At 41.7% G+C, this 13,953-nt stretch overlaps 1 protein-coding gene across 7 annotated transcripts in view; it reads left to right on the forward strand.

Annotated features, from left to right (window-relative positions):
• SPATA13 (spermatogenesis associated 13) overlaps positions 1–13,953 on the forward strand; it is a 149,314-nt gene that overhangs the window by 106,611 nt on the left and 28,750 nt on the right. For 5 of the 7 annotated variants that reach the window (XM_061457636.1, XM_061457639.1, XM_061457638.1 and 2 more), the window contains exon 3: positions 12,658–13,020. The exons of 1 other annotated variant lie outside the window; for it this stretch is intronic. In XM_061457636.1, the coding sequence (XP_061313620.1) occupies positions 12,658–13,020 (363 nt within the window). Of the gene's footprint in view, positions 1–9,988; positions 10,429–12,657; positions 13,021–13,953 lie in introns of those variants that run through there. One more of the 7 variants, XM_061457642.1, reaches the window with a different exon arrangement.

The following is a 13,953-nucleotide window of genomic DNA, read 5'->3' on the forward strand; positions in this document are numbered from 1 at the left end:
TCCTTTAATATATTCTCTTTGGATGCTAACGTCAAATTATTCTTTTCTTTGTGCATTAATATCAAAGACAGTTTTGGCAGCAAAGCCATTCCTGTTTGTTTTCAAGGGCAGCCTGTTGCACCCTGCAGATACATCACCTTGTCATGTGGTCTTGTAGGATTTTACCAGCCTGAGCAGGGTCTGGCCGTGTTTCCTTCCAAGCTGAAAGGTCTCTGAAGTGTCTGAATGTTTTGAATTAGCATTGATTCGGTGCAAATAATTGGCTATGGAAGTCTTGAAGAACATGGTAATATTTGTAGAGCAGTGTGGCATGAAACATACAGTAGAGAGATTTAATCATTGAGGTGTCTCCAGTGTTTTCAGTGGGCAGTGATGGCTATGCTGAGGGTGAGCTGTTTGGTTATTTATTTGCCTGTAAGTTTCAAATGGCAATACTTTAGATGCTCAGCAGAGTGTGTTGCTACTAATGTTTTGGTGAAGATAGATATCAGCATTTCACTGCACCTAATGCATCATTTTATAGTCTCAGTAGATGAATAGGAAGAGGTTGCAGCACCTCTGAGGTAAGGTCATGTAATAACCTTGCCTAAAGCACAGTGTGAGCTGGCACTAGAGCAGTTGCAATGGTTTGGCAGTGTGGTGAAGAGCTGTCAGACGTATCCTGCACCCGTTTGAAACGGTGCAGTTACTGAGCGCCAGCGATGTGCAGTAATGTGGGTTTTGGGATGAAGCAGCAGAGAGATGTTTGCTGCTCACTGGGAAAAATGCACTGGGGCAAAAATCCCTCTGGATTTGTATGAGTATGGAAACCATTCACAGAATAAAGCTGGCATCTTTTAGGTCACCTCAGTTTGACTAAAAGTATCTGACACCTTAGGAATGGGGTAGACAAAGGCAATTGTTGCAGCTGTACAAACTTCAGCATTTCATGCTGTAAAGTCTTACAATGTCTGTGAAACTGTCTGACTTTTAAAAGCTTCTCATGGTTTTTGCAGTCTAACTGTAAATGGTTACAGAGCTTGTAAATATTGCCCTACTGGAGAAAAGCGAGTTTGTTTACTGTAGTGCTTGCAGCTATGGTAAGATTGGAAAAATAAACCCAGTGTATATAAATGCTGGGGCTTTGACATTATTCCTCTTCTGGAGTCCCAGAATTGCCCCAGCCATCCATCTTTTTCAACACTCACTTAAGAGTGTGTGCAAGGAGATGCTTTCACACCACTGGAAGATGTGAGTGCACCAATGTGGACGTGTATCAGTTATATTTCTCAGGAACAAAATGGGAGGTAAGAATTAATGCTACTCATCTACCATCTAGTGGTGATCTGCGATCATGACTCAAGGGAAATTCAGCTGATCCCTCCCCTTGGCTTCAACAAACCAGTACAGTTTTTAAATGAATGTGTACACTGGGTGGATAAAAGTTACTGCAGTTTTAGTTTTAACATCACATTGTGTTATTATCTAGCATGCAATTTAAACTTCTCTTTATATTATAAAGTATTTTAGGTTAATTGTGAGTGCCTTCTAGTGCTCATTTATGTTGTCTAAAACACAGAGTGTGCACTGGTGGCAGTCTGAGTGGTGAACAGGCACTGGTGTGGGATGGAGCCCTGCAGGAGATGAAGGAAATGGTGGCCAGGGGATGGACTCTTTGGCTGTTGGGGCAGAAGTGAGGGACTGTAGCCCCATCCCTCTGCTGTGAGCAGTGCATGGAAGTACTCTGCTGTGAGCAGTGCATTCCCTGTGTATGGAAGAACAACTGCAGCCACCCAAATGGTGCAGCTGCATCCAGATGTCTCTTCAGATCCAAAACTCTGAAGTTTTGGAGGTGTTAGCTGTGGATTGGAAGCAGGAGCTGTGCAGGACAAGGTTTACTTCTGTCTTATCATGCAAGAGATGTGAATTCTTTCTTCTGTTTTTCCACTCCTGCTCCTCATCTATATGCAACCCTAAAGCTGTGTCACTCAGAGTGACCACAAAACAGGAATAATGTTTCTCCCTGCTATTTCTTTGGGAGGCTGCTTGTTTCTTCCTCCTTTACAGCATACTTCCTTCAGTGTGGAGGTAGCTTGATATCAAAGATACTTATGCCAGGTTATTTTTTATGTGGAGTTTATGCAGCCCACAGGCACTTTATGAATGCCACATACTCACACAGTGAGGTCACTGGGGTTTGAAATTTTGACTACAATTCATTTTCAACTCTACCTTATACCTCCACATTACAGAACTGTACCCACCCAGCAAGTAGTTCCTTTGACAGTCAAGTGCTTGGTTCATTCTCAACAAGCATTTGAGATGCCATTTGTATCACAGATTTTAGAGACTTTGTCTGAACCTTAAATACACTGTGTTGACAGACAAATCTGCACTGTTTCCATGTCTCATGCATCTTCTTTTCTGTATGGTTTTCCTGTAAAAGCCAGTACATATTCCTGTACAGCCACTAAAATCTCTATGGCTTACAGACATGTCTCCGTACAAAGCTTACAATGTGCTAAGTGGTCAGGCTCAAACGTGTTCTCCTTTCAGGACTGGCTGCTGTAGCTGGAAGCAAATCTGGTTTATTCCCTTACCCACTCATCTAGTAGATTAGTCGGCAAATGAAGCCTGTGGAACTTGGCCCACCTCTACACTTTCCCAAATGTGGAAACTAAACATTTCTATCTTGTGTTCCCCAAAGCTGTAGTGATGACTTTGCAGTATGCACACACAGGTGTCTATCACTTTACCTGAATCAATGTTTTGGGGATTTTTTTCCCTATGTGATTCAGTCTGGAGATCCTGTCACTTCATCACTTTGTTGGCTTCACCAGAAGGCAAGATTTGGACTGGAGCAGGGGTGGTGTTTGGCCTTCTCAGTTGTTGGTCCTGCCAGAGGTGGCTTCCCAGGGAAGAGCTAATGAAGTGTAGCCTGGATCTGTGCCTCAGCACTTCTTAAGCTGCAGAGGCGTGAGTCACCAAAGCTCGTCTGTGACAGCCCATGCTTTTCCAGTCTCTATGCCACTGTCACATTCAATATGTTGCTTTTAAATACATCAGGAAATGATTAAGTACAAGTTTGTATTTGGCCGGTTTCGCATGGTCTTTACTTCCTTGAAGAGCCTCATGTCACTGTAAATAATGAAAGCTTAAACTCTTTGGTTTGGACTGGCATGTGTCAGCCACTAAGGCTGCCTGAACAAAGCACTGCTGAATTTGTTGCAAAAAAGACAAATCAAGCTGTTTGACATTTCACCTAGTCTTTCACAAGCTCTTGGAGCAGCTGCTGTGTAAGTTGCCTTGCTGAGCATCTGGCTTTCCAGTACACCAGACTTGTTGTTACTTAAATACCTTATCTGCATGACTATAAGTGAATGATAAATTACAGTGAAGAGGTAACTCTGGTGTAATTAAGGTTGAGTCACATTTTGTTTGCAGACTGTATTTTAAGCTCTTTCAGACCTGTCTGTTGACTCATTTGTATTTGTGCCATGTGAAAGCCGGTGGTTCCAACTAATCCACATCACGCAGTCTACCAGTTGCTGGCAGAGTTGAGCTGGGTTGTCCCATATAGGTCTCTGGATATTGAGTGCCAATGGCTTAACTGGGGGGGCCAGCTTATGGAGAAGAGGAACAGCGTCCTTACAGTGAAGGAACAGAGGGTGGTGGCTGGATGTGGTCATGCTCCATACCCACAGGGAGCATGCAGTAGCCAGGAGCTGAGAATGAGCATCCTTGGTACCCTACCACAAGCTCCCAAGTGCTGTGGGGCTGGGCATGAGCACACCTGCTGGGAGAAAGCTGGTTTCAGCTCTCCAATGCTTCTCCTTGGATTTATTCTCCTCTGGCTCATCCACATGCAATTTGGAGCGTGGCTTTATCTGTATAACTGAAAATGTGCTAAACAGGGAAGGATAATTAGGTAAAGTAAATAAGAGGAGAGCTTCTTAAACTGGGTTTACTCCTATGTGGCTTATAATTTGGAGCAAGGGCTCAGCACTCTGGTTCTACTGGAACAGAGCAGCAGAGCGCTGCAACAGGCTCTCAACAGCATCTCTGTTTCATTTAACCAGAGTGACACTGGATTTACACTGAACTCTCTGAGCTGCTCTGCACAAGTCAGCATACATTTACAGAAGGTCTCCACAGTTGCTCAAAAACAAACTTCCAGCAGCACTTGCCCACAGCTAAACCAGAAACCACTGCGTAGTGCTGCAAACCCAAGCTGCAGAACTGATCACTGGAATGATGCAGGAGGGGTCCCCCAAAGGACACAAATATCTTCCTGTCTCAGCAAAAAACTTCCAACTCACTGCAGCAGAGCTTTCTGCTGTTCAGTATGTCCTGTAAGCGTTTGTTGCTGTATCTTCTATTAGGAAGAAGAAAAAACAAGGCAGTAGTGGCAGTAATCCGAATTCTACATCAGATTAAGTAGTGGACTGAGTAACTCTGTAGTGCTGAATAAAATTGGCCATTCTTGAAAACCATAGTGTAAAAGAGAAGTTACTGTCATCCATACAAAAGGGTCTGTGGATGCTGGAAGGGGGAGCTCAGATGGGCTCCCACTGCAGTTAGCCTGGGGCAAGTTACTCCCTTTCCTTACTGCATTTGTGCTCCTCTGCCTTTCCAGAGTGACCGCTACTTGGCTCTGCTGTAGCTCTCCTCTGACACCTCAGTAATACCCAGGTGTTGCTTACCCTGTGATTGGGATAATAGTACATGAGAGAGTGGAACAGTACTTCTGGCCATGTAATTTGGTTTTTACATTGAGCACGGTGTTGAGCTGTTAGCACTGAAAATCCATCTTAATGATAGGAGGTTGCAATGTCCAAATTGAGCAGAAACAGCTGCAGTTTCCTCTGAGCCACCTGTGTTTCCCCTTTCTGGCATCCGGAGGCAGCTGTGCTGCTTGTGGTACCAGGATGCTGAGTAGGATGCTATGGGAGGCTGGGAGACCAGCTGGGTGCTGGAGAAGACCAAGCACAGCAGTCTTGACTCTTCCTACTCCAAGAGCAACCACAGCAGCCTCACCCTTACTCCATGTTCTAGGAAGTAATAGTTTGCAGAAGTACAGCTGCCTGAGGCAGTTCCACTCCACGCAAGCTGCAGTTTGTGACTGCTGCTAGGGCATGACAGTGGCTGGGCTTGGCCAGAGACAATAAGGTTTTGCTCTGGAAGGGCGGAGAGAGGGGGAAACCAGAGGACCTCTGCCTGCAGAGTCATTGAAGAGATGCAAAGGCCTATGGCTTTTTATGTTTTGCTTTGTTAGCATAAAGTTCCACTTTCAACCTGTGGTTATCATCTGGCTTTTGAGGTTTGCCAGCGGATATTACGAAGATAGCCTGGAAAAAGTTGCTTGTTTTGCCAAATAAAAGGAAACTGGATTTTTTTTTAGACCTGTTACTTAATCTGGGGTGTTCTGAGTCAATTCAGAAATTCCTCACAGGTTTATTTAGGGATTATTAATGCTTATACATTTCCTAAAAAGAGGTGAGGGCATGCATACTCCTTTACTGTACACTTGCTGTTCTAGTTCAATAGTGAAGTGAACAGCGATAGCACTAGATCACCACCCAGCCATCCCCAAGTATCAGTCACTGGAAAACTAGTGGAAACAATCTCCTGGTTTTAGCAGGCTTGCATTTTTATATGACTGATAATTTGCAAAGCAAATACATTTCCCTGCAAACTCCCATAGGTCAGTCAGAAATATGTTAACTGATTTGGTTTTGGAAATGAGTTAGAGGAGAGGATGAAGGAAATCCTTGAGGCTGAAGAACAGATTTGATAGTCATGAGATCCGCTTGTCATTTCCAGTTCAGCCTTATGCTTCCTCTGTGACTTAACATGACTTAACTGCTTTGTGTCTGCTCCTTATCTGTGCACTGTGGATATTAAGAAGGTGAACTGGCTAATCATGGTAAAAAGCATTATGCTTGTTGATTACGATAAGCAGACTTTCAAGGATCAGGTTGAATGAAGCGAACCTGCATTAAAAATGCCTTAGAAAAAGTATAGCTAAATTTTGTTTAGGTTTGTTATCTATATAGCCTGATCTTTTAATGTGGTTTTATAGGTATAATCTGTTAGAATACCACAATTGCTTTGGTGTCAACAAATCCCAAGAGTAGAATTATATAAATCTGTTTCCAATTTCTAAAACTTTCAAAATGAGTGTGTGTTACCACGGTAGTTTGTGTTGTTAATGGGGATTGATTTTACCCTATTACAAGGCACAATAATGTAATTTTACTTTATGACAACGTGTAGCGTTTCCCACACCATTTCTAGGAGCTCATATTAGTACAGTACAGTGGTATTCCTTTGGGAGTCCCCCTTTGAAGCAGTGTTCTGCAAATGTTTAAATCGTAGGTAGGTCTGCCCAGTTTTGGGTGAGGGGAAGAAAAGTCAGATTATCCTGCTATAACATTTATAACGTGCAAGCAGCTAAAACATATGTTGTATTACTTTGATTTCTTCTGCTTTGCTTGTTTGTATTGGTGTAAATGTGTATGTTCTTAAACAGGTTTTTTTTTCAGTTCTTCACTGATCATTTTCTGTCTTGCAGACCACTGGTTGAATAGCACTGTGTATTCTAGGGACAGATAATCATTGCATTTATTTCAGGTCTTCTCAAAGGCTAATTAAAAAGAAGAGATGCTAGTAGCAGAGGGGGCAGAGGGATGTAAAAAGAGAAAGAAGTTTTTTTTTATTTAAAAAGCAATAGGTAAGTGAATTGGACTGCTTTAATAATTCTGGTTATTATTCTGACTGAATGATTGCTTTCTTCTACAGTAAAAGCAATCACTTACAGGGTAACTATTGCTGTGAAAGTATTGCTGGAAATTGTCAGCCTGTTGGATCAAGAGGGAATCACCAGGCTCTCATAACACTATAGGACCTTTTTAGAAAAATCCAGAAAGCAAGCAATGAATCTATTTTCTCTGGGAGGCTGTATTGTCTTTGGAGTCCCCTAATCTCTGTGTCTGTCATAACAGTTTGCAACCAAAAATATTGATCATGTACCTGAAACATAAACCAAGCTTTTGACCTCAGTTAGTAGTGATGATAAATGAGCTTCAACTAATGCTTCCCCATGGCTATTTAGCAACAAGAAAAAGTGCAAAGGTTGCCTTCTATCGTGTACCTGGGTGGAGACATGTTGTCTGGACTTTTACTCTGTTAAGTGAAGGTGATAAAATAATTTATAACCACTAGGTCATGATCACTTGGTCCTTAACATTTTTGGTTGCCTGTATGAACTAAAAAGTCAATCCTAATATTACTTACTGAGTTCCTAGGATTTGACAGTTACTGTGTCCTACTATTTAGCTCTTTAGTAGTCACCAATTATAATATTGGCATATAGCTGACATTAATAGCATAAGAAGTTTGTACTTATTTATATAGACTCCAAAATGTACACATAAATCTGTACTCGTGATCAAAATACAGAGATACTTATAGCACAAATACTGTGAAGATTTTAAGCCTTGTCATTTGCAAAAGAACATGACTGATTATCCATCACATCGTTTCACTGAGAATTGCAGTAACTGTGTTCTGAAACTTCTCAGCCTGTGCAGGTTTTCTTTGTAATTTATTCTCAGCCAGAATTATCATCTGTTTAATTTCTCACACTTTTTATAAATTGCACCTGGAAATTAATATTAATCTCTCGTAAAGACATTATTAGATTTTTATTATTGCCTGTCTCTGGATTAGAGAAAGGCAGGTGTAGTGAGCAAGACAGAATTTCAGCCAGGCAGCTCAAACTCAGAGGTACCAAAAGAAGAAGCATTGTAATTTATTGTGGAGCTGATGGGGGGGAAGGGGTATAAAAAGGCAGAAGGAAGCAGAATGCCCTTTCTCCAGGAGACCAGCAAGGCTGGGGGTCCTTGTCCAAGAGTCACCTCCCTGTGACTTCCCAGCAGCTTGCCAGGCAGGGAAAGAACTTGCAGGAGATTTAAGTGTCCCCTTACACTGCCGTGCTTGTCTAGTTGTGTATGTTATGAAGCATTAATTGTCTCAGTACATTTAGAATACAAAAATAAAATTAAAAAAAAATCCAAACAGGTAATGGTAGGGGTTGAAATGCAGATTAGTGGGCAGGGAGCCTCAGCAATATACACAGGCATCAGCCCGTTTATGGAGTGTTGATTTCATTTTCATTAGGGCATCCATTGTCATAAACACATTAAAAAATCACACAGGGATTATTTTTCCTTTGCTGTTGTGGTGGCAACAGTACGTCAGTCCTCACAAGCATGACAACAGCAAGTTGACAACCAATAAGCTGTGTTGGGTCATACTTATAGTTTGGGTATTTTTGCTGCAGTGAAGTGCATGGTCAAGTATATGGTGTATCTCAAAGGCTAAGCTAAGCCTCCAAAGGCTAAGCTAAGATTTCAGTGGTTAAACACCTGATGCTTATGTTGCTTGCCTTGGTAATAAGTAACAGGGAATGCCAGCAGCAGTCATGTGCTATTAAATGCAACAGGGTTGTACCAGTGCCAGGTCCTGTTGAGTGAGGTCATGATAAAGTCCTTGAAGCTGCTGTGCCAGGGTTGCGAAATCAGCCTGTACCTGGGCAAAGAAGGGATTTGGTCTGGCTGGGCTCAGACTCCATGGCGTAGTTACGTACCTGGGAGCAGCCTAGGAAAGCTCCTGCCATAGTCTGGCTGGTGCAGTCTGGGGGCCCTGGGGAGCACACCTTAAACAACACACCTGAAAGTGGCACCTAGAGCTGAGCTGAGTTACCCAAAAGTAGTGGTCAAGTGCAATGAGGAGCAGGTATCCAAGACAGCTGTGCATAGCGGTAAAGAACCTTGTGGGGAAGCTGCACCTTGCTGGAGCAGGACATGGGGACCAAGCAGGGCTCCCACAGTGCTGGGGAACATGGTTGTAATGTCACCTACATCTGCCTGCAAAAATCTGTGGCTCAACTCAATTACCTGAATATGAGCTGCTGGAGGTGCCCTGGCTGGCTCCCCCTTGTCTCCAAGGGGCTGCTTCTGGATGGCACTGGCCTTTGTAGGTCTGGTGTCATACTTGCATGATGCATGGCACATGGAGATATTTTAGATCTCTTTGTACATTTGAAATGGCTCTGAGTGCCTATGTTCAGGCAACAAAATTTCACTCCAGATTTTTGCAGACAATGATAGCAGCTTTAACGCCTGGCTAGCATACAGACACCTCCATTGCAGACATCAAAATTTAGGTGTGGGAATCTGGAGCTGAATCCTGCCCTAAGAGTGACATATTATATGGGAACAATAGCAAATAAAAGTGTAGCCTGGATTGAAGTAAATATTTATTTTAAATGGTTGGATTTGTAGATATGCAGCTGTTGAAAATCGAAATACAGCATTTTAACTAATACTCTGTTGTAGGAATTTAGCTGTCCAGATAAAATGGATTCATTTCCATCAGTATAAATAAGTAGAGATGTTTGTGTTTGTAGTTTCAGAGGAAACCTGAGGATGCAGCCTAAAAGACACAATGACTAATCTTGATTGCTAGCATTGGTGATCCTGTGTGTGAATTCCAGAAAATCCAGTGTGGATATAGCTTAGACCTTTACTTCTCAGAAATCTTTATATTCCTTGAGATTTCTGACCAACACTTACAATGTGTAAGTCAGTGCATGACATTTTTAGTTTCATCCTATATGAAGCGCCATGTATATCTCTACTCTTGTCTGTAGATGTTACTGGTTTCAGTAGGTGAAATTTATTTCATAAATTTCATTTATAAAGGATTAATCAAGAGAAGGTCATTTGAAGTCAGTGGTGCACCAGTATAAAGCCAGTGATGGGTGGTACAAAATTGTTTCCTCAGATTTTTTTCACTGATGTCAAGAATCACACTTATGCTCAAGTGACTGCAATACTGGAGCCTGTGAGTTGTGTGCTTGATATTTTACTCATACGAGTAAGTAGTCACTTGACCAGGTCCTGCCAGAGTAGGTCAGTTAGTGGAACGTGAGGTTATCAACCTGGTTTCCTCTGATTTTTCCTAAGAGAGGATTATATTTTCTGGTTTATTAGTATTCTTCAATGCAGTTTGTGGACCTAAGCCTAAAAGTATATGTCCTTCAGTATTGTTTATTGCACAGCAGAGATTAATCCAGCTGTCATATAGATCACTACAGTAGGTGGAGTTCTGCAGAAGGCAAGCAGTCCTCTCTTTGCAAATGTTATTGCTGAAGATAAGGGTGTAAAAAGCAGATTAGGAGATGACATGTGACATGTCCTTTCCTCAGTCTAAAAGTACAGGATCATGAGATGAACTTTGCCTGACTGGTTATGTAGAGAGCGTGCTCACATTTGTAGCTCTTATGGACAAGACATTGCACAACAAAAGTGTAAAATGACTCTCGTGAGCTCCTTTCTCAGTCACTGCATATGTGGAGACCCTTTACCTATGTCCGATTCTGAGGTAAGCACCTTATTTAACCTGTGGTTTTGCTGCTCTGACCTCAGAGAGGCTGTGTTTGAGGGACAGCTTTGCTGAAGCTTCATCAGTACCAGCCAGGGAGTCTCTTTCTCTACTGAATTGCTTATACTACTAAAACTGGTCCTGAGCTAAAATCTGCAGAGAAGTTGAATCATGTCTGAGTGACAGGTGTGACACCATAGAAACTGGAATTTATGCAAGTGCTCTATTTAGAACAGATTTCATGCTGTAAGTGAAATAAGTGAATGTAGAGCAATATATGACATTGCTCATTTTTCATACCTTAATTGCAGTAATCATCTGTTAAAATGCTGACTGTTTAATAACTACCTACTAGCTAAAGTGCTTTCAGACAGTGAAATTTATCTTCAGCTGTCTTTCAAACAAAAAGGGAAATCTGCCCACTGTATCGGGTGAGCTTCTAAAAGGGGTCATCAGAGTCGTACTGGCCTAGTTGAGAATGGTAGGTGGAGAAGAAGGTGACAGAACTTAAGTCCTGTTTCATAGGCATCACTGTTAAAGGCAGATTCTGGGATGCATGTTTTCTTTCAATATGAAAAAACTGAAATGTCTTCATCTGGTTTGAAACAAATGAACTAAGTATAGCCAGAAACAAAACTATGCCTCTCTTTTTTGGAATACTTATTAGCTTTGAACATCATCAAAAATGTACTTGGGTAGTCTGAAGATAGCCTAATAAAGAAGTAGGCTGGCTTTTTTTTTAACCAACCAACTGAACAAAACCCCAACAGAAAACCAAGCTCAGAATTAGTTCATAATTTGTATGGGAACTTGGGGCAGGGTTCACTTGCTCAGCAATGCTTTGGAGTTTGTCATTCATTCCATCAGGCATTCGTGCAAGCTGACACCCAACCCAGAAACACCCATCATCCTTTCTCAATTTCTTTTCTGTTTTTTATAGAGGAGTGAGGGAAAGCCAAGGAAACACTGAGAACTGGAAATTTAAGGAAAATGTGTATAAAAACTTTTATGTGCAGTATGTTGTTCTCAAAAACTGCAGAGGTTTTGCTACAAAGGTTTACAGCCAAATGCATTGAAAACCTTAAAAATGTTCCCTGTAACAAGTATTTCAGCTGAGGCTATTTTATTTCCAAACCTGTTGGACCAGTGCAATTATGACACCTGTGGGCACTAACCTATGTGAGCCAGATGTGCTGTTAAATAGGAATGACAGGATCATTTTCCAAGCTTCCTCTCTAAAAACATAGTTTTTTTTCCTGTATTTGTGTTAATGTATCTCTGGTCCCAGTCTGTATGAGTGTAACCTGCCACAGCATACAGAAAATGAGCTGTTCCTTTCCAAGTGGATGAGCTCGCTCAGTCAATTGGCAGATGGCTGCACAATCTCTATGTCTGACCCAAGTGAGTGTGGGAGTGAGTGGTAGGAGGAAGCATGACTGCCCGTTTGGTATCGGCTTACAGCTACTTGGGATCAGCAATCAGTCGTACTGCAGCCGTACTGTGTTTTCATCACTGAATAGAGGTTAAGCAGAGGAATATCACAGAATGGTTTGGATTGGAAGGGACCTTAAAGCTCATCCAGTTCCACCCCCCCTGCCATGGGCAGGGACACCTTTCACTAGATCAGATTGCTCTAAACCCTGTCCAACCTGGCCTTGAACACTGCTAGAGATGGGGTAGCCACAGCTTTTCTGGGGAAATCTAGTGCCTCATCACCTTCATAGTGAGGAATTTTTTTCTAATATCTGATGTAAATCTACCCTCTTTCAGTTTAAAATTGTTGCCCCATGTCCTGTCACTACAGGTGCTGGTAAAAAGTCCAGAAACAAAGCATGCTGGTTGAATTATTTTTATTGGTGATACGTGTAACATCGTAGTTGTGCGCAGGAACAAGTCCTTTAACACCAGAGCTGTCTTTCCAAGACATGTTTGTGAATTCAGTGTTTATGTTAGGGCCTGTATGTGCTGCTGAGGTAACAGGTGAGTTTTTACTCCTACTAGTCATGTTTGCCCGAGAGGTGCTGCTGGTTAAGTGTTAACCTTACTCAGCAGAAGCATCACAATGTCTTCCCTTTGGAAAGTTACTCTCTTTCCAAATTGTCAGCTGCATTTGTTGTGTTTAAGGTAACTGTTTCTTTTTAGAAATGTTAAGTTGATCTGCCATATGAGAAAATCACAAATGATTAACTGTCAATGATTAGCTTATTTGACTTGTTCACATTTAAAAAGGTTGTTTCTGATGAACACTGGAAGAAGTCCCCATCCCAGGATGAAGAAAAGGCAGACACACAAAAGGTCACACCCAGGAGATGGGGCTCTGGAAAAAGATCTCGGCCCAGGCCTCTCTCAGACTATGGCCAAATGTCGATCAGAAGTTTCTCTATACCAGAAGATGCAGTTGCAGTGGAGTCTCAGATGACAGACTGCACAGATGGAGAAAATCAGCCAGGACTGGCTCCCGTCGGGTCTGCGATCCAAAGCAATACAGTAGGCTACCACAGAGGGAGAAAAAGAAGACCCATCTCCGTAATAGGTGGGGTCAATTTCTATGGAAGCGGTCCGACAGAAGAGATAGAAGGTCTGCTGACACAAGTAAGATAAGAGATGTGCTCTCTGCAAACTGCAGAAGACCCTTTCACTTCCTTGTCTCTATCTTCAGCCTAGAAAATAGAACGGATGCTTCCTCTCTTCCTTCCCTTTTGTCAAGCTGCCATCATGTACTTACTGCTTTCCTGGTCACTAATTACTTTGTCTTGTTGTTAAACAACAAACCAGCATGGAATAAAACCGATACTGACTTTGGGATAATCTTTTCTGTACTGCAAATTAACCTTATTTCTTTCTTGGAATGGTCATTCTGTCTCATAGTGGTATATAAGAGCTCATTTGTATATAATATAGCTGTGTATTTAGTCTCTTTACAGGATGCAGGGCACGAGGAATGGAAGAGTATAAACTGATATGATAATAATACACTGTTTATTGATCATTTCAGATTGTCCAAAATAAGGCCTGCTCAAAACCTGTGGCCTTAGCTGTTGTGTTCAAAATCTTGGTAGTGACATAGCAAGGATACTTAAACTAGTAAGGACATTGCTTAAGAAAATTGGTGATAAATGATAATTAATGAAATAAAGAATCTTAAGAAAACTGGCAATATGAATAAAATGTCTGTTTATGTACTACTAAATTGATCTGATGGAACGAATGGAAGCCTGTAAGAAAATAGCACATGGTTGAGTTAGCACTTGATCAGTTCCTGTATACTAACCTGCCATCTCTTTTGGCTTAGGTGAGAGAGTGATTTCCCTTCCCCCTCCCCCAAATCTTTGAAAACTCATGGGAATATTTGAAAAGTGTAATGCTAATTCCTTCTTTGTTGTGTTTTGTTTTGGTCTGACAGCTTAGGTAAGAGAAAAACATTTTCAAACAATATGAAATCACTGGTTTTATAACATAGTGTAGAGACATAGTTCAGTAAAGAACCATCCCTGATGTTTCTGATTATTTAATAGAAGGCCTATG

The sequence above is a fragment of the Pezoporus flaviventris genome, unplaced genomic scaffold (genome assembly GCF_033815535.1).
Source record: "Pezoporus flaviventris isolate CSIRO_AGI_PZ_B2104156 unplaced genomic scaffold, CSIRO_AGI_Pfla_v1 ptg000025l, whole genome shotgun sequence".
Taxonomy (NCBI): domain Eukaryota; kingdom Metazoa; phylum Chordata; class Aves; order Psittaciformes; family Psittacidae; genus Pezoporus; species Pezoporus flaviventris.